At 50.3% G+C, this 17,755-nt stretch overlaps 1 protein-coding gene across 7 annotated transcripts in view; it reads right to left on the bottom strand.

Annotated features, from left to right (window-relative positions):
* Window positions 1-4,523: 4,523 nt before the first annotated feature.
* AMOTL1 (angiomotin like 1) overlaps window positions 4,524-17,755 on the bottom strand; it is a 197,438-nt gene continuing 184,206 nt past the window's right edge. For all 7 annotated transcript variants that reach the window (XM_027563867.1, XM_027563870.1, XM_027563865.1 and 4 more), the window contains 2 exons: window positions 11,457-11,732; window positions 4,524-9,743 (listed from right to left, as the gene is read on the bottom strand). In XM_027563867.1, the coding sequence (XP_027419668.1) occupies window positions 9,637-9,743; window positions 11,457-11,732 (383 nt within the window). In that variant the 3' untranslated portion in view covers window positions 4,524-9,636. The remainder of the gene's footprint in view (window positions 9,744-11,456; window positions 11,733-17,755) is intronic.

Below are 17,755 nucleotides of genomic sequence, written 5' to 3'. Positions count from 1 at the left end.
GATTGTTTTTGTAATTAATGTGCATTTTTTTCAGCACAATTTTACTCTAGCTTCCCTCTTCTGGTCTCCTTGAAAACTATCCCTGAAGACATGAAAGCAGAAGCTCGGGAGAACTCATATGTGGTTGAAATTTTAATTAGCATCTACTCTGGATACAGGGTGGCACACCAGGCAGCTCAGAGGTAAAGAAACTACCTGCCAGTGCTGGAGACGCAGGAGACAAGGGTTCGATCCCTGGGTCGGGAAGATCCCCTGGAGGAGGAAATGGCAACCCACTCTGGTATTCTTGCCTGGAGAATCCCATGGCCAGAGGAGAATGGCAGGCTGTACAGTCCACAAGTTTGCAAAAGAATCGGACATGGCTTAGCGACTAAACCACGTGCCACTCACAAACTCTAGAATTTTTGGCAAGAGACTTAGTTCTCTGCCTCTTAGTTTTACCTCCAGTAAAATGAGGATCTAGTAACAGTGCCGGCCTCAGAGTGACCATAAGAATTCAACGTGCTAAGGTAGGAGTGGTTCACAGGAGCATGTGTGTTCAGTCGCTTCAGTCGGGTCTGACTCTGCGACCTATAGACTGTAACCCGACAGGCTCCTCTGTCCATGGGATTCTCCAGGCAAGAATACTGGAGTGGGTTGCCATGCCCTTCTCCAGGTCACAGGAGCATGGGGTGCAGAAAAACAATAAATAAGTGTCGGCTATTCCTCGTTTCTCTGGTGTCCCTGTCAAGGATGGAGTGGGATGAGATGGGAGGCAGAGGCTCCTGCAATCGTCCAAGTGAGAGATGAGGTCTTGAGCTAAGGCTGTGAGGATGGAGGGAGTGAAAGCAGAGAGGCAACCTGGGAAGGTGGACTGAGTAGCCAGGAACAGGGGAAGGGAGGGGACCGGGTGACCTGGGTTCCCAGCAGAGGTGACAGAGAGGATGCGACAGCTAGCAGAGCAGAGGAGGGGGAAGGGAAGCCGCCAGGTCTGGGGAAACCCACACAGAGGCGTCCAGCAGGAACAGCCCATGAGTTCATTTGGCCAAAACAAACGTACTTCAGTTTTACATCAGCATCTCTGGACCCCAAGTCCTGGGGGCTAAGGACCTGTCTGACAAAATAAAGAGTGAGATCCTGGCCTGAGAGTGGGCCCTCTGACCACATCTGAAAGTGAAAGTGTTACGTCACTTAGTCACGTCCGAATCTGCGACCCCATGGACTGTAGCCCACCAGGCTCCTCTGTCCATGAGATTCTTCAGATAAGAATACTGGAGTGAGTTGCCATTTCCTTCTCCAGGGGATCTTTCCAACCAGGGGATTGAACCCCTGTCTCCTGCATCGAAGGCAGATTCTTTACTATCTGAGCCACTGGGTCCCTTCTCCCTGGTGCTGCCCCCTAGGTGTACCTGCATCAAAACATGGTCAGGCTGCTCTACATTAAGTCCTTATCTTACAACCAGACCAGAGGCTTGAATTCAGTCTGTCCATCCACACAGACCTCCCGCTGGACATACATTTCCGAAAGAGCCTCAAAAATGCTTCCCCCACTCCCCAACTAGCCATTTGCCTACCAATTCTCTCTAGAACTATTAAAAACAAAATGCAGAAAACAAACCATCAAAGATAAGACCAGTTAAAGTAAAAAACCATGACATAGTACAGGGGAGAAGGACGACTTAGAGAAGTCTGCCCGGGCAGGACTTGCAGCCGGGCATGCACCATGCTTCTCGTAAGCATTTCCTCATCAGAAACTCTGGGGTGAAGATGCATCCACCTCCCTCGGAGGTTGCTAAGGAGAAGCAATATTCCAAAGCCAACTCAGAAATGTTAGGACCTCCCTCCCTCAATCAGAGGGCTGAAACCAATCAGGATTTAAGCGCTGTAGTATGTTTCCAACACAAGGACTAAGATTCACATAATGTGTGCTCAGTCATATTGTATTCTTTTGCAGCTTCATGGACTGTAGCCCGCCAGGCTCCTCTGTCCATGGGATTCTCCAGGCCAGAATACTGGAGTGGGTTGCCATTTCCTTCTTCAGGCAATTGTCCCGATCCAGGGATTGAACCCGCGTCTCCTGCACTGGCGGGTGGATTCTTTCCCACTGAGCCACCTGGGAAGCCCCAGGATTTGGCGTGCTGCTGATAAACTCTGGCTACCTCCTGTGGTGGGTAGATTCACTTTCTTTTACTCCTAATTACCCAACTACATAGTCTGCGAGCCCTATACTCTGTTTTCACACGAAGAACTTGGGAAGAGTCACCGTTTGACAGAAAGCCACATCAGATGGGGAGGGTCTCCTTCTGGGGCTCCGTAAGGGGAGTTTGGAGGGAGACAGACCGGCCAAGAGAGGATGTCTGCCTGCCAGGAACGCAGCGGCGAAAGGGAGCATGTGGGAGACAGGGCGGTGCCTGATAAAAGGGCACCGGAAACCGGGAGACGGCAAAAGCTCCTATTTCATCATCACTGAACTCTGTATATTTTAAGAAAGGCATTTCAGAGCTCCTGGTTTATTTCTCATTTGGGACCTTCCTCCTGACTACGATGAGCCCAGGCAATCTAAAAGGCCTCGCTACTATTTCCTGCGGTGCAGAGGCCCCGGCCTAGGATTCAGGACAGAGGCCAGAGCTTGCGGACGACTCTCTCCAGCAGCAGGCACGGGGTTAGGGCAGGGAGATGGCAGAGCGGGGCGCCCAGCTCAGGAGCCCCCCTCTCCTCCTCTGAGCCCCAGGACATGGGGGTCCTCCAGCTGTCTTCCCGAAGTCACGCCAGGAGCTGGAGGCTGGGGGCTGCCCAGTTTGCCCTTTATTCTCATGCGTCACATCTGCACCCATGCAGGGGTCCAGGGGTCCCCGCAGAGAAGAGCTCCTTTGGGTAGAAGGCAGGACAGGTAAGAACCCAAGCTCTCAGCCCCTACCCATGTTTTATCGCCAAGTACATGGGCTCCTGGTCAGATAGACCTGGGTTCCAATCCTGCCATCTTTCACAAGTGACTTGCCCGAGGTTTTTGAGCCTCAGTTTCCTTGTCTTTAAAATGGGGCCAACCAAGTTGTTGTTAAGACTGAAGGCAGGAACACATGCAGGTCACAACAGCCATCACTGCAGACTGGAGGTGGGCCCCTCGCTCACACTGAGGAAGCCTTTGCCAAGCCTGGGTTGGGGGCGTGGGCTGGGTAGGCAAGAGAGGTTTCTGCTAAAAGACACAGGACTAGAGAACAAAGAGGGCATCTTGTCCTCCCTGACAGTGTTCCCAGACCACTGTCCCCTCGGGACGGCACTGCACCTGGGGACTCTCCCGGCATTTATTCTGAGGCCCCCACCATTTACCACGTGACTTCTACCGAAGCCCCCCACACTTCCCATGACCCTAAGAGACCAACCAGGCAGCAACATCCACCACATCCATCATGGGGTGCAGAGACACGTCTGACCCCAGCCCAGACTCAGGGCCCAGGGACGTCTCAAGGGGACGCTCAGATGCCATCAAAGTGGCCACTATCTCCCGGGCCCACGTCCCTGTGTTTCCTCTTTCCGTACTTGTCTGGAGGGGTGGGTAGGGGGTGGATGGCAAGCTCCAGTGGCCTGGATGACTCATTTCCTCCTTGGGATCAGAGCAGGAGTTCCACAAGGAGGGGGTGGTGGTGGAGGGGTGCAGTGGGGGACTGGAGGCCTCTGGAAGCAAAACAGCCAGTGAGGCCGCCTCCAGGAGTAAAATGAGATGAAATTCAACCCACACTGACTGAGCGCCGGGTACATAAGTTCCTAGGGAAAGAAAAGAGCAAATGAGAGGGAAAGAACTGTTTTTTTTTTTTAATCCATTTATTATATACAATATTAAGGCACAAATTTAAGCAGCAAAGGATAGGAAAATCTTTGGCTGACCAACAGGATCAATATTTGCTGTGGGGGACACAACCGTCTTCCTGAATTTCCCTGCTCTGTACACAGACCCATCCGGCCGTTGCAGCTCTGGGCTTCCCGCCCCCCCAGGACAGACCAGCCATACGAAGATGCCACAATGATACATCAGAGTCTGCTGGAGAGAATACAGCACACGCACCTGGCAGGAAGCGCAGTGGCACCCAAGCCAGCAGGGTTCTGGCCGAGGTGGGTGCCTGACCCGCCCTGCCTCACAGAACGTCCCAGATTCCGCTCTACAAAGGGGGAAAACACCTTAAATCAAAGAAAACCACTATGGGTCAGTCTGTTCACATCCCAGTTTGTAATAAATACTTATAGGTGTCTCTGTGTGAACAGAATTCTAGGTAAACCACATGGAAATAGACCACTGGGCACCAAAACTCCAGAGCTGATACAAGAGAACGTTGTATATGGGTTCCATTATACTGAAAACAGTGCTCTAATTCCGTGAAGAAGCAAACTTTCACGACAAAGAAACACCCCGGTTTTGGCCTAATATGACAATAACATGCACTTAAGTCTAACATGGTTTTATGGAATTCCGACTGGAGGCAGACAGATACTCATGAATGTGCATTTACATCCGTGTGTACGCAGAGATGTGAACACGTATAAGGCGTGACAAGAGAGCAGCTTTTTTTTTTTTTTTAATCCATTGGGAGTTACATGTACTAGTGATTACTGTTTTCCTTTGAAGTGGTCACTCTGAAAGGAGTCCAAAGATGCAGTATCCCCAGGAACATCTTAGGGACTTTTTTTTTTTTTAAAAGAAAGAGCTAAAAGGATGTGACTTACCTTCATCACCCATTTTTACTTATCCAACTGAGTCAATGACTTGGGTTTATTTCCAATCTTAAACCCATTCTCAAAGGATGATGCTCCCTCATCTCTAAGGATAACCAGAGGAACGTGTCAGGCCCCCAAATCCATCCTAACAGAGGTGTTTACAGAATGTTTCTACTTGGACAGCACTGTAGTCATCAGCAAGAGTCTCACAAAGCAGGGTGAGATGAAACACTTGGATCTTTTGGATATTAAGAAAAGAAACTCGACATACAATCTTAGAGCCACATCTCGTGTATGCACTGACAATATATACATGTCTTTTTTTTTTAAATGCATGTCTTTAGATACCTTTAAATTACCAAACAAGAAAAGGGGGTGCTACTTAAAAGCGAGAGGAAAAAAAAAACTGCTTATTAGGTCCAGAAGAAATCTATTTACTGAAGCGCTAACCTTTTCATGCTCCCAGCTGATCAGCTTCTGGTAACTTCTTAATGACTCTGCCCATCTTCCATGGAGCCACACACAAGGGGCACCCACTGAACAACCCTCATGTTGAATGAAGACATTCTAAACACATTGATTAATTAGCAAAAACAAACAAAAAAACACATGAGAAGAGAAAAAACATTTGTAAAGCATACACTGCAGCTGCGTCAAGCTTGGGGATAAGCGGGCAGTTTTGGACAGGATGTTCTGTGTTAAAGAAGACTCTCTGACTCTCTCATATCACGGCCATGATCCTCCCTGGCTCAGGAGGAGTGTGAGATCACGGGGGGCACACAGAAGTTCGCCCACCGGCGCCAGGGCACATATGCTGGCTGTAGGACTTTGTTTTGGAAGACACACCTCTCTGCTCACGTGAGCTCCCTGCCTCCAAACCTTGCAACCCGCCACCTACTCTTAGAACCCTGCCTTTTCTCATGTCTGTGTTCACACCAGGCTCTGGGACTCAGGATGCAGTGGGGGGAGTTTCTATCACCATCAGCTACCAAGGAGGAATGGAGAAGGAAACGGCCATCCACTCCAGTATTCTTGCCTGGAGAATCCCTGGACAGAGGAGCCTGGTGGGTTACATGCAGCCCATGGGGTTGCAAGAGTCAGACATGACTTAGAGACTAAATCACCAGCATTGCAGAGGATGAAGCATGAGACATCTCTAACTGTTGGCACTCAGCATCACAAGGTCAAAGCCGCGAGACAACAAACAGCAGGGATGGCTGGCTGTTCTGCAGGGGGCATTCCGGCACGCCTGGATACCCAGCCCAAGTCCTGTGTAGTCAAACGCACAAGTGGCCAAAGAGCAAGCTCCGCAAACCTAAAGAGAGAAAGAAGGGCCCCCACTCTCTGCCTCCAACCCAAGTCCCGGGAGGGACACGGCAGCCCTGTCCTGCGTGTCCGCTCTGAGCAGGCGCAGTGCAACGCTGTGGCTGGCCTCCAACCTGTGGGAAGCCGAAGACAAGCTGAGAAGAAAACATCAAGGAAAGGCTCTGCACACACTTGGAAATCAGTGCCAGAAAGCAGCGACATCGCCTGCTCCACACGGTACCCTGGGTGGCACGCGGAAACTGCCAGATGACATGCTCAAGGAGGAGGCAGGGTGACTCCGGCATGTCATCATCACCCAGGGCCAAGGCTTGACCCTTCACCCTGAGACAGGGCCCAGGAGTTCATGGTCAGACACCACACTGGGATGTTCTGGAGGAGACCCGGCCTCTGGATTACATGCAAAGAAGAGCTTTATAAAACAGACTTTGTGGCCTAGTGTAACAGTACACAGACTCCCAAGCTGTGTTTATGGGCAGTCCTAGCAGTTTGGAGGGTCGGGGGGATGAAGAAGGGAGCTGCTTGTGTGTGCACATGTACACAGACACGCACAGGGGATGGAGCGGGTCAAGGTGTGACCCCAAAAGACGCTCATCACCCCCAAGTCAGAAGCAGTCCGGCCCACGTCAAGGCTGCTCTCCCAAACCCTCGGTCCAGACGCTGGTCTCTCCTGCGGAAGGGACTTGACCTCCCTGGACCCGTTTCCTCCTCTGTGAAATAAGGATATAAACCTGCCCCTGCTCCCATGTCGTCAGAGGATGCACTGAAAGGTACCCAGTGCTTGCACACAGTTGGCACTAAAAAATGGAGTAAGGATTCTTTTCCAAAAATCCAATGAGATCATGTTTCATCAACGGCGAGAACGCACAGGGGGAGTTCAGTATCTGCTTTCTCCTAAAGGCAAGCAAGGCTTCGAGAAATCTACAGAGATGAAGAGCAGTGAGGCCCTCGCTGGGCCGGAAATCTGCCATAAAAGAAGAGATTTCAAAGCTGTAAGTCCCTTTTGTTGCAGAGGAGGCAGGTCAGAAGCAAAAAAGGTGGACAGACACCACAGCACAGTAGAAAAACGGTGACGTCTTGTACTGTGAGAGTTACCAGGCCTGGCAACTCAGGGACCGAGGAAAGCCAGCAAGCTTCGTGCCTGTGCTGCCACTGAGATGTGCTGGGGCCTAAAGACGAGGCTCTGGCTCTCCCCCATTTCTGGGGGACACAGCTCACATTTGGGGTGGCCCAGGCCTGGACAGCAGTGGGGGGGGCACCTCTTATTTCTAGATACTAATCTTTTCCTTTCTCAACATTAATCAGGGGTCAAAAGGTCCTTAAGAGACTCGGCTGCCATCAACTGAGCCTCATCACTTGTCGAAAGTGAAAGAGAAGAGAGATAGGACGGGGAGCTCTCTGCCCCACCACACCCATGTGTCCATACTCGCCACGCCCCTGCACCACCCATGAGGTTCACCGCTCTGGCAGAACCAGGGACTGCTCGGCCCCGCAAAGCCACTCTGGTTCCTCAGGCTGCACAACCCTCAGTGACGCTTAAAGTGGGACCGCAGAAGGCAACATGTGTGATACAGAGTCCCCCACAGAGCTGGGCCTGAGGTGCATCCCTTCTGTTTATTCTGACCACCAGGCAGCTCCGAGAAGCTCCTGGGCAAAGCCAGCAGTTTCCTTCCCTCCACCCACACTCATCACCCTCTTCTACCATGTGGATCTGGGGAGGCTTCACCCAGGTTACAGGGCTCCCCACAGGTGGCCCTCGTGGTAAAGAGCCCGCCTGCCAAGGCAGGAGACGTAAGACACGGGTTCGATCCCTGGGTTGGGAAGATCCCTGGGAGGGTGGCAGGGCAACCCACTCCAGCATTCTTGCCTGGAGAATCGCCATGGACAGAGAAGCCTGGCGGGCTATGGTCCACAGGGTTGCACAGAGTTGGACATGACTGAAGCGACTTGGCAGGCAGGCAGGCACCCAGGTTACACTCCAAAAACCAACCCTTCAAGGAGCTACCCCAGCCAACTTTTTGAAGTGATGGGGTCTTCAGGGCTTCGTTTGGGTGGGATGCGAGAAAGTCTCAGATCATGGGCATGAGGACCCAGGGTGACAGAAATGCCGCTGGCCCGGAGGCAGCAAATTCATCAGAACCCCACAAGGGCATCTGATGGCCTGACTAGCCTCTCTCCTCTGATCCAGCACCTTCCAGGTTTGTAAAGGAAGCCGACATCTGAGACGTCAGATGCAAAACCCTACAACACAGGGCAAAGGGGGCCACGGCCTCACTCATTCCGGGCTCTTGGACCTGGTGCTTCTGTCTTACTTTGGACCAGTTGCTTCGAACTAAACCCTTGAACAACCCAACCACACTGTATCGATACTGGCCTATTAGGTTACGAAGCAAGTCCCCAGCAGGGCGGACCTGACTGCTGACAGCCACAGAATCTGTGTGCTCACCAACTACATCCAGAAGGATTCAAGGGGATGGCAGAGCAGGGGCCACAAACAGTAGCAAGCGGGACAAGGTGCCAGGGGAGATTCTAGATGCCACCAAGTCAAGTGTCCCTTGGTTCCTGGAGCGCAATCCTGAAAGTCCTACCTCAACGGAGCAATGAGGTGGAGAATCAGAACTCCACGCAAGAGCTGATGTGAGGGGAGAAAGTTGTGGTGGCAGGAGCTTAATGCAGGACGTCACAGTGGCCATGAATCCTCTGTCTCATCGGAGCTGACCAAGTTCACTGTCAGAAGGTCAACTGCTGTAGCCCAACTCCTCCAAGGCGGAGGAAACTGCCAGGAAGCCACCAAAAGGCTTTGTCCCACTAGTCACTGTGCATGATGACCCATCAGATACTGCTCTGGCAAACCCCAGACCGAAGGAACCCTGCAAGGCTTATTACAAGAGGGAAAAAAATGAAGGAAAAAAGGTATAATGAAAGAGAATGAGGCAGAGACAGAGATGAACTCAGAGATGTGAGCGGGGGTGAACCCCAAGACCAGAAAGCTCCCATCCTGCATACTGCTCAGTGCAGAAAAGCCAAGAAGGCCCATAACCTCCTGAAAATCCAAACCAATCAGGTACAGAGGTGGAGATGGCCTTTTAAACCCTCCATCACCCTGGACATTTCTCCTCCCTGCCACACCCACACGCATTCACAGGACACATCATGGAGGGCACAGTTGAAATGACGTTGTGTCAAGACAGACTGAGAGATTTCTAGGAGGTTCTTCTCAAAACAAGCTAAGAGGCAAGGAGAATGGGCGTATTCCAAGGAAGATCCATGCTCAGGTTTATCTGTTTATAACCAGACCGTGGGTGTACACAGACCCTCCCCGAGAGGTACATTTTTCTGTACAATGAAAAAATTTCATTTCCTAGATCTTCTTTGTTTCCAAACCTACATGCATCTTCTCTCTTCCACCGTAAGCGGGAAAAATCCACGGCATCCTCTTCATCTTCAGTCATGTAGGTCTTCTGTTTTTGTTTTAACATTTATAAAAAGAATTCTCACTAATCTGAAATCCTTATCTGCTCAAACCATCCCTGATTTCCCATCCGCAACCTTCATGATCTTTCTTTCTCTTTGCCACGTTCCTTGCGCCTCGGTGTTCCACTGTTAAATTCAACAGGGAGCCCAGGGTTAGATGAGAACTTCCATCATCTCCCCGTCGGGGAACTCAGGCTTGTGGAGTAAGTTGCTGACGCGGCCTTTGTGGTCAGGCGACTTTCCGTGGCCGGGAGAGTTCTCTGCCAAACAGAAGGGACATATCAGTGGCCCGTTCCCCAGGAGGACCACAGGCCTACCCAGCTCGCTCTAAAATGGAACCACTTCAAGTACCACCCACCACCACCGGCGCACACAGGTTAAGGCCACAGAGCCCAGCTTTGGCGGACCAGAGCTAAATGCCTGGGCCTGGGATTCAGACACAAAGAACACAACCAGAACGTGAGGGAGAGGTCTGAGCGGGGGAAGGGGGCATTAGGACTTTGTGCGGGGACCTCACCCACCCCGCTCCCCTCCTTTCCTCTACATTATCAAGTGCCTACAATGAGGCAGGTCCCTCCCCGGTTCCCTGCCTTCTTGGCAAAGGGGCATCCCAAGAATTACATCTCCAAAAATCAACAACATTATGTATACTTGTTTATTTTGGAGAATGAACATAGGGAACCCCGTTGGAGGAAACAACTCATTTATGCCCAGGAGCCCCCACCTCCTCCAAAGGATTCCCGAGCAGAGGGATCCTCACCCTACAACTATGAACAGTCCAAAGCCAAGTCTACGCTCTCCAAGGACATTTCTGGACTCATTGCAAAACTCCTCCCAATCTGTCTTCTCTTAAATGTTTGAAAGCAACTCCTCAGAACTGGCCTGAGTGCTGGGCCACTTCACCCACCCTAAATCTACCTTCTGCGTCAATCGGGACTGAATCAGTGTCTCCTTCAGTCGACACTGAATCCTTGATGAGTAAACACCCTGAAGGCAACATCTCTGTACCTCATGCTCTTGATGGACCTGGTACCTGGTACCAGCTCCCAAACATACGGAGGGTGGGGGAGTTGGGGGGACTAATTCCTTAACATCCCTCGGAGGGTTTGTCTGCACACCTTCTGGGGAAGGGCTAGCTATTAAACATATGCTAAAAGGACAAATGCACTTTCTGTGCTCTTTAAATATGGTAATAAGTTAGGAGTCTCTACACACATTTTAGGGCTTCCCAGGTGGCGCTAGTGGTAAAGAACATGCCTGCCAATGCAGGAGACATGATACCCGATCAGGAAGATCCCCTGGAGTAGGAAATGGCAACCCACTTCAGTATTCTTGCCTGGAGAATTCCATGAACAGAGGAGCCTGGTGGGCTACAGTCTATGGAGTCACAGAGTGGGATATGACAGAAGTGATTTAGCGTGCAAGCACACATATTTCAATTCCAGAATAATAAAGAGCCTGCAGAGTCTAGGGCATCCCTGGTGGCTCAGATGGCAAAGAATCTGCCTGCACTGCAGAAGACCCAGGTTCCATCCATGGGTTGGGAAGCTCCCCTGGAGAAGGGAATGGCAACTCACTCCAGTATTCTTACCTAGAAAATCCCATGGACGGAGGAGCCTGGTGGGCTACAGTCCATAGAATTGCAAAGATTCAAACACGATGGAGCGACTAACACTTTGCAGAGCCTAAATGCATCAAAGTAACCATACTATAGAAAGTGAAATCACTCAGTCATGTCCAACTCTTTGCGACCCTGTGGACTATAGCATACCAGGCTTCTCCGTCCATGGGATTCTCCAGGCAAGAATACTGGAGTGGGTTGCCATTTCCTTCTCCAACCATACCATAAGATAACCCATAAGTGAGAGTAGGTTGGTAGCCTGGCTCCCTCCCCAGCTCAATAGAAGCCCCTCTCCCACCCCTGACAGGACAGGGAGCTCTATGGAGTGTGAGAGCAGGTGGAGACCTCGTACCCAGTTTCTCTGCTGTGCCCTTGGCCGCGGGGTGCTTCAGCACGGGGCTGTTGGAAGGGGTCCCGCTGAGCCTGCTGCGCGTGGGCAGGGAGGCCACACCGGGCCAGAAGAGCTCGGCACTCTTGTCCGTCTGCGTGCTGCTGTCCTTGCTGCCCGTCTTAGCGTGGGCGCTGCTGGCCGACGTGCCGGGGGTTGGGGGCGAGAGTGTGGCGGCAGAGGGGGTGGGCAGCAGGGGGGTGGATGCGTGGTCATTGTGCTCCTTCCCCAGCAGCAGCCCTGTGGGTGGAAGAACAGCTTCTTCAGTACCGTGCCTCAAGAAGCAAGACCCATCGGCTCGGCAGGGATACAGATGCCAGCGAAGAGAATGGATGTCTGTACAGGCTGGGGAGCGGTGGACTGGGAGATCAGGACTGACACACATACACACCTAGGTGGCACTCGTGGCCAAGAGTCTGCCTGCCAGTGCAGGCGATGCAGGAGACTTGGGTTTGATCCCTGGGTTGGGAAGATCCCCTGAAAGGAGGGCATGGCTACCCACTCCACTATTCTTGCCTGGAGAATCTCATGGACAGAGGAGCCTGGCGGGTTACAGTGCATGGGGTTCCAAAGAGTCAGACATGACTGAGCTTACACACACATGTAAAAGAGGCAGCTAGTGGAAACCTGCTGTATAGCACAGGGAGCCCAGCTCCATGCTCTGTGGATGGGATAGGGGTCACAGTGGGAAGGGGGTCCAAGGGGGAGGGACAATATGTATATGGATGGCTGATTCACTTTCCTGTAGAGCAGAAACTATAACATTATAAGGCAACTACGTTGCCAACAAAGGTCCATCGAGTCAAGGCTATCATTTTTCCAGTAGTCATGTATGGATGTGAGAGTTGGACTATAAAGAAAGCTGAACACAGAAGAATTGATGCTTTTGAACTGTGATGTTGGCGAAGACAAGAGTCCCTTGGACAGCAAGGAGATCCAACCAGTCCATCCTAAAGGAGATCAGTCCTGGGTGTTCACTGGAGGGACTGATGTTGAAGCTGAAACTCTAATACTTTGGCCACCTGATGCGAAGAACTGACTCACTGGAAAAGACCCTGATCCTGGGAAAGATTGAAGGTGGGAGGAGAAGGGGATGACAGAGGATGAGATGGTTGGATGGCATCACCAACTCAATGGACCTGAGTTTGAGTAAACTCTGGGAACTGGTGATGGACAGGGAAGCCTGGCGTGCTGCAGTCCATGGGGTCGCAAAGAATCGGACATGACTGAGCAACTGAACTGAATACCCCAATTAAAAACCAAAAACAAAAAACCTAGCATGGGGCAGGGGAGGAGCTGTCACATAAACTGGTTATAATATAACAAATGATAGGATACTACTATTCTGAGGATGCTATGGAAAGAAGGGAGAAGAGGTACCTTACAGGCAGAGTGTCGAGGGGCAGGGGCACTCCTGCAAGGCTTTCTGGAGACAATGCTTTCTTTCCATATGCAACCCAGGAGGGCTAGTCCTGAGCAGTGGTGGCGTGTCTAAGAAAACCTGAAGGCTTCTCTGCTCCTAGACACAGCCCTGTTGGCCTGCTGCTCTGCCTAACAGCCCCCAACTCTACTCCTCTCTGGTAATGAATTGTCTCCCCAGGGCCTGGGTCAAAACAAGCACGCCTCCTGGTTACAGCAACAGAGTTGTGTACAATATTCCCCAGAGGGCTCCTTGTGATGAAGAGCCATGTCTTCTAAGAGGCAGGAAGCCAGCTGAGTTCCTGGGGAGGGCGGCTCAGCTCTTTTCTTCCCACCCATCCCAAGACCAAAGCGTTCAGGGTGGGAAGAGGGCGGCCAGCTGGGCAAAAGGGAGGCGAGACGTGCCCCGTTTCTTCAATGTCTTTCTGCAAGCTGGACAGCACAGCAACTGTTCTAATAGTGAAGTACGGCCCTCATTCAGAAAAGTGCCAGCACTTCACACCAGCCTACAGAAAGTGCAGTAAGCACAATCAAGTGTCTGTTCATTTAACGAAGTTCACACAGTCTCCTTGGTAGGGCTATTTCAGGGTGCCCATTCATAATGCAACACAACTCAATCCAGTCTGTCTACAGCGATGCTTCTCAACGTGTTCACACACATCAATTACTTGGATATAGTTAAGATGAAGATTCAAGTCAGCGGGGCACCTTGAGCTTCTGTTTCTCTAAGAAGCTCCCAGGTGATGCTGGTGGTGCTGGCCCACAGACCACACCTTGAGGAGCAAGAAGCCTTCACTAGGTGCTTCCCAGACATCATCTCAGTTCGTATGAGGTAGGTCCTGTTGCTCTCTTTTGTTTTATAGAAAAGGAAATGGCCGATATTAGTGTCTCACAGTGGAGAAGTAGCAGAAATGGCATTTGAAGCCAGAGGTGCCTGCCTTTAAGTCCACCTTGTGTCCTTTTCCACCTCATCACTCTACTCCTGCGTGGAGAGCCCAAGTCTAGCAAGGGTATTCCTGTGCAACTAAGCCACTGGTCAGTCATCTCACCTGGGAGCCCCTGAGCCATCAGACAGGGATCTGCCTCCTTCCAGAGCCTCTCAGACAAGAGACAGTGGAAACGCTGTGGGGCCCGTGCAGGAGGTCTGTGGGAATTGAACGTGTGCCTTCCTCTGCAGTGGGAGGGCTCCACTCTTGTCTTGTGACAAGTGGACACTGATCACAGTAACAAGGGGAAATACGAGTGCAGAGAACACAGGAGCTCTTCCTGCGGCCAGGTCTTCCGCTCCCAGGCCTGGCTGTGATACATCAAATGTTAGAGGTACGGGCAGCCCCCAGGGAAATGCCTGCCTGCCTGGATGTCACAGACGGGCCTCTGCCAGAGAGGTTTCTATGGGAGAGGAGCACGTGCTGAGTCCCCTCCCAAGTCTACCTGAGCACCACTGCCGAGGCTCTGTAAATGGGGAGGGGAGCTAAGAGTCCTTGAGAGGGACTTTGAAGATCCTAGCTGCTGTCCACATGCCTCCTCTTTGAAGTGCATTTCCTTGGAGGGCAGGGCCTACAGAAGTAACCCATGGGGGGACTTCAAAAGGAGATAGCGGCTGGGTGCCTTTGATTCCCCCCCAAGTCTGTCAGCTTCCTCCTGGAAGCTCTTATCCCCTTTGACATGAAGCAGCCAGGCTCCTCCACTGTCCTGGGCTGACAAAAACAGGCTCTCAGTTCCACGGATAAACAAAACACACTCTGACCCAGGGAAATGCATCAAAGAAGGGCCAGGCCCCTGGGGCTGCAGAGTCAGGGACAAGAGCAGAGGACGTGTGACTGGGAGTCCTGCCTGTGACCCGGGCAGCTCTGTCTCATCCTCTCTGACTCAGCGAGCTGGGCCGCTGGTCCCCATCACCCTAGGAAACCGGTCCATGGCTATGACAGCATTTGCAGAATACTCTTCCAAACTCTGCCTGTGCAACAACAATCCAACAAAATACCACCAGCAGCCCCTTATGTGAGAGCACTGCTTGCAAAGTGCTTTCTCTCCAGTACGTCATTTTGGCCTTGCAATGACCCCATACGGGACAGCAGGGAAGACACTTCCAGACACCACCCAGCTTTTCTAGACACAGAAGCAGAGGTGGAGCAGTCCTACCACTGGTCTGGGGCAGAACCAAGTTCAGAGGCCTGAAGTCTCAACGTCTTCTTCCTACTAAAAATTTTTATAGTGTAAGACACCTTAGCTTTCAGTAATAATGATAATGATTATGAGTCAACTCATGGCTAACAGTGACTGGTGGGGTGGCCTTTGCTTCCACCACCAAAGTATGATGCATTATCCTTCCCACACCTCCACTGGAGACTCCTGGACACTCACAGACAGGTCTGGCTCAGTCTCTTGTGGGGTCACTGCTCCTTTCTCCTGGGTCCTGGTGCACATAAGGTTTTGTTTGTGCCCTCCAAGAGTCTGTTTCCCCAGTCCTGTGGAAGTTCTGTAATCAAATCCCACTGGCCTTCAAAGTCAAATTCCCTGGGGGTTCTCAGTCCCTTTGCCAGATCCCCAGGTTGGGAAATCTGGTTTGGGTCCCAGAACTTTCGCAACAGTGCAAAAACTTCTTTGGTATAACTGTTCTCCAGTTTGTGGGTTGTCTGCTCGGTGGTTCTATGGTGGGGCTCAGACCCCACACCTCCCAGGTCTGCTGCAGCCAGAGCCCCTGTTCCCATGGCAGGCAACTGGTGACCCATGCCCTGCCCATCATAGCAAGACTCAGATTCCCCCACAGCCAGTCCCTCCCATCAGGAAGCTTCTACAAGCCTCTTATCCTCATCCATCAGAGGGCAGACAGAATGGAAACCACAGTTACAGAAAACTAACCAAACTGATCACGAGGATCACAGCCTTCTCTAACTCAATGAAACTATGAGCCATGCTGTGTAGGGTCACCCAAGACCAACAGGTCATGGTGGAGAGTTCTAACAAAACATGGTCCACTGGAGAGTGAATGGCAAACCACTTCAGTATACTTCAGAAGAATACTGAGAAAAACCATATGAATGGTATGAAAAGGCAAAAAGATATGACATTGAAAGATGAACTCCCCAGGTCAGTAGGTGCCCAATCTGCTACTGGAGAAGACTGGAGAAATAGCTGCAGAAAGAATGAAGAGGCTGAGCCAAAGTGGAAACAATTACCCATTTGTGGATGTGACTGGTGTTAGAAGTAAAGTCCTATGCTGTAAAGAGCAATATTGCATAGAAACCTGGAATGTTAGGTCCATGAGTCAAGATAAATCGGAAGTGGTAAAACAGGAGATAGCAACAGTGAATATTGACATTTTAGGAATTGGTGAACTAAAAAGGATCGAATTGGGCAAATTTAATTCAGATGACCATTATATCTACTATTGTGGTAAGAATCCCTTAGTAGAAATGGAGTAGCCCTCATAGTCAACAAAAGAGTCTGAAATGCAGTACTTGGGTGCGATCTCAAAAATGAGATTTTTTTTTTGTTCATTTCTAAGGCAAGCCATTCAGTATCACAGTAACCCAAGTCTATGTCCCAACCACAAATGCCAAAGAAGCTAAAGTTGAATGGTTCTATGAGGACCTACAAGAACTTCTACAACTAAAACCAAAAAAAGATGTCTTTTTCATCATAGAGGACTGGACTGCAAAAGTAGGAAGTCAACAGATACCTGGAGTAACAGGCAACTTTGGGCTTAGAGTACAAAATGAAGCAAGGCAAAGGCTAACAAGTTTTGTCAAGACAATGCACTGCTCACAGCAAACACCCTCTTCCAACAACACAAGAGGTGACTCTGCACATGGCCATCACCAGATGGTCAATACCAAAATCAGACTGATTATATTCTTTGCAGACAAAGATGGAGAAGCTCTATACAGTCAGCAAAAATAAGACTTGGAGCTGACTGTGGCTCAGATCATGAACTCCTTATTGTCAAATTCAGACTTGAAGAAAGAAGGGAAAACCACTAAACCATTCAGGTAGGACCTAAATCAAATCCATTACGATTATACAGTGGAAGTGACAAATAGATTCAAGGGACACGATCTGATAGATAAGAGTGCCTTAAGAACTATTAACAGGAGTTTGTAACACTGTGTGGGAGGACGTGATCAAAACCATCTCCAAGAAGGAGAAATGCAAAAAGGCAAAATGGTTGTCTGAGGAGGCCTTACAAATAGCTGAGAAAAGAAGAGAAGCTAAAGGCAAAGGAGAAAAGGAAAGATAGACCCATCTGAATGCAGAGTTCCAAAGAATAGCAAGGAGAGATAAGAAAGCCTTCCTCAGTGATCAATGCATAGAAATAGAGGAAAACAATAGAATGGAAAAGACTAGAGATCTCTCCAAGAAAATTAGAGATGGCAGGGAACATTTTATGCAAAGATGGGCTCGATAAAGGACAGAAACAGTATGGCCTTAACAGAAACAGAAGATATTAAGAAGAGGTGGCAAGAATACACACAACTACTATACAAAAAAGATCTTAATGACCCAGATAACCACGATGGTGTGGCCACTCACCTAGAGCCAGACATCTTAGAGTGCAAAGTCAAGTGGGCCTTAGGAAGCATCAAGATGAATAAAGCTGGTGGAGGTGATGGAATTTCAGGTGAGCTATTTCAAATTCTAAAAGATGATGCTGTGAAAATGCTGCGAGCCAGCAAATATGGAAAACTCAGCAGTGGCTACAGAACTGGTAAAGGTCAGTTTTCATTCCAATCCCAAAGAAAGGCAAGGCCAAAGAATGTTCAAACTACCACATAACTACACTCATCTCACACACTAGCAAAGCAATGCTCACAATTCTCAAAGCTAGGTTTTAATAGTACATG

This window comes from Bos indicus x Bos taurus, chromosome 15 (genome assembly GCF_003369695.1).
Source record: "Bos indicus x Bos taurus breed Angus x Brahman F1 hybrid chromosome 15, Bos_hybrid_MaternalHap_v2.0, whole genome shotgun sequence".
NCBI lineage: Eukaryota > Metazoa > Chordata > Mammalia > Artiodactyla > Bovidae > Bos > Bos indicus x Bos taurus.
The sequence above is the reverse complement of the archived record's forward strand: the minus strand, read 5'-3'. Positions and strand labels throughout refer to the sequence as shown.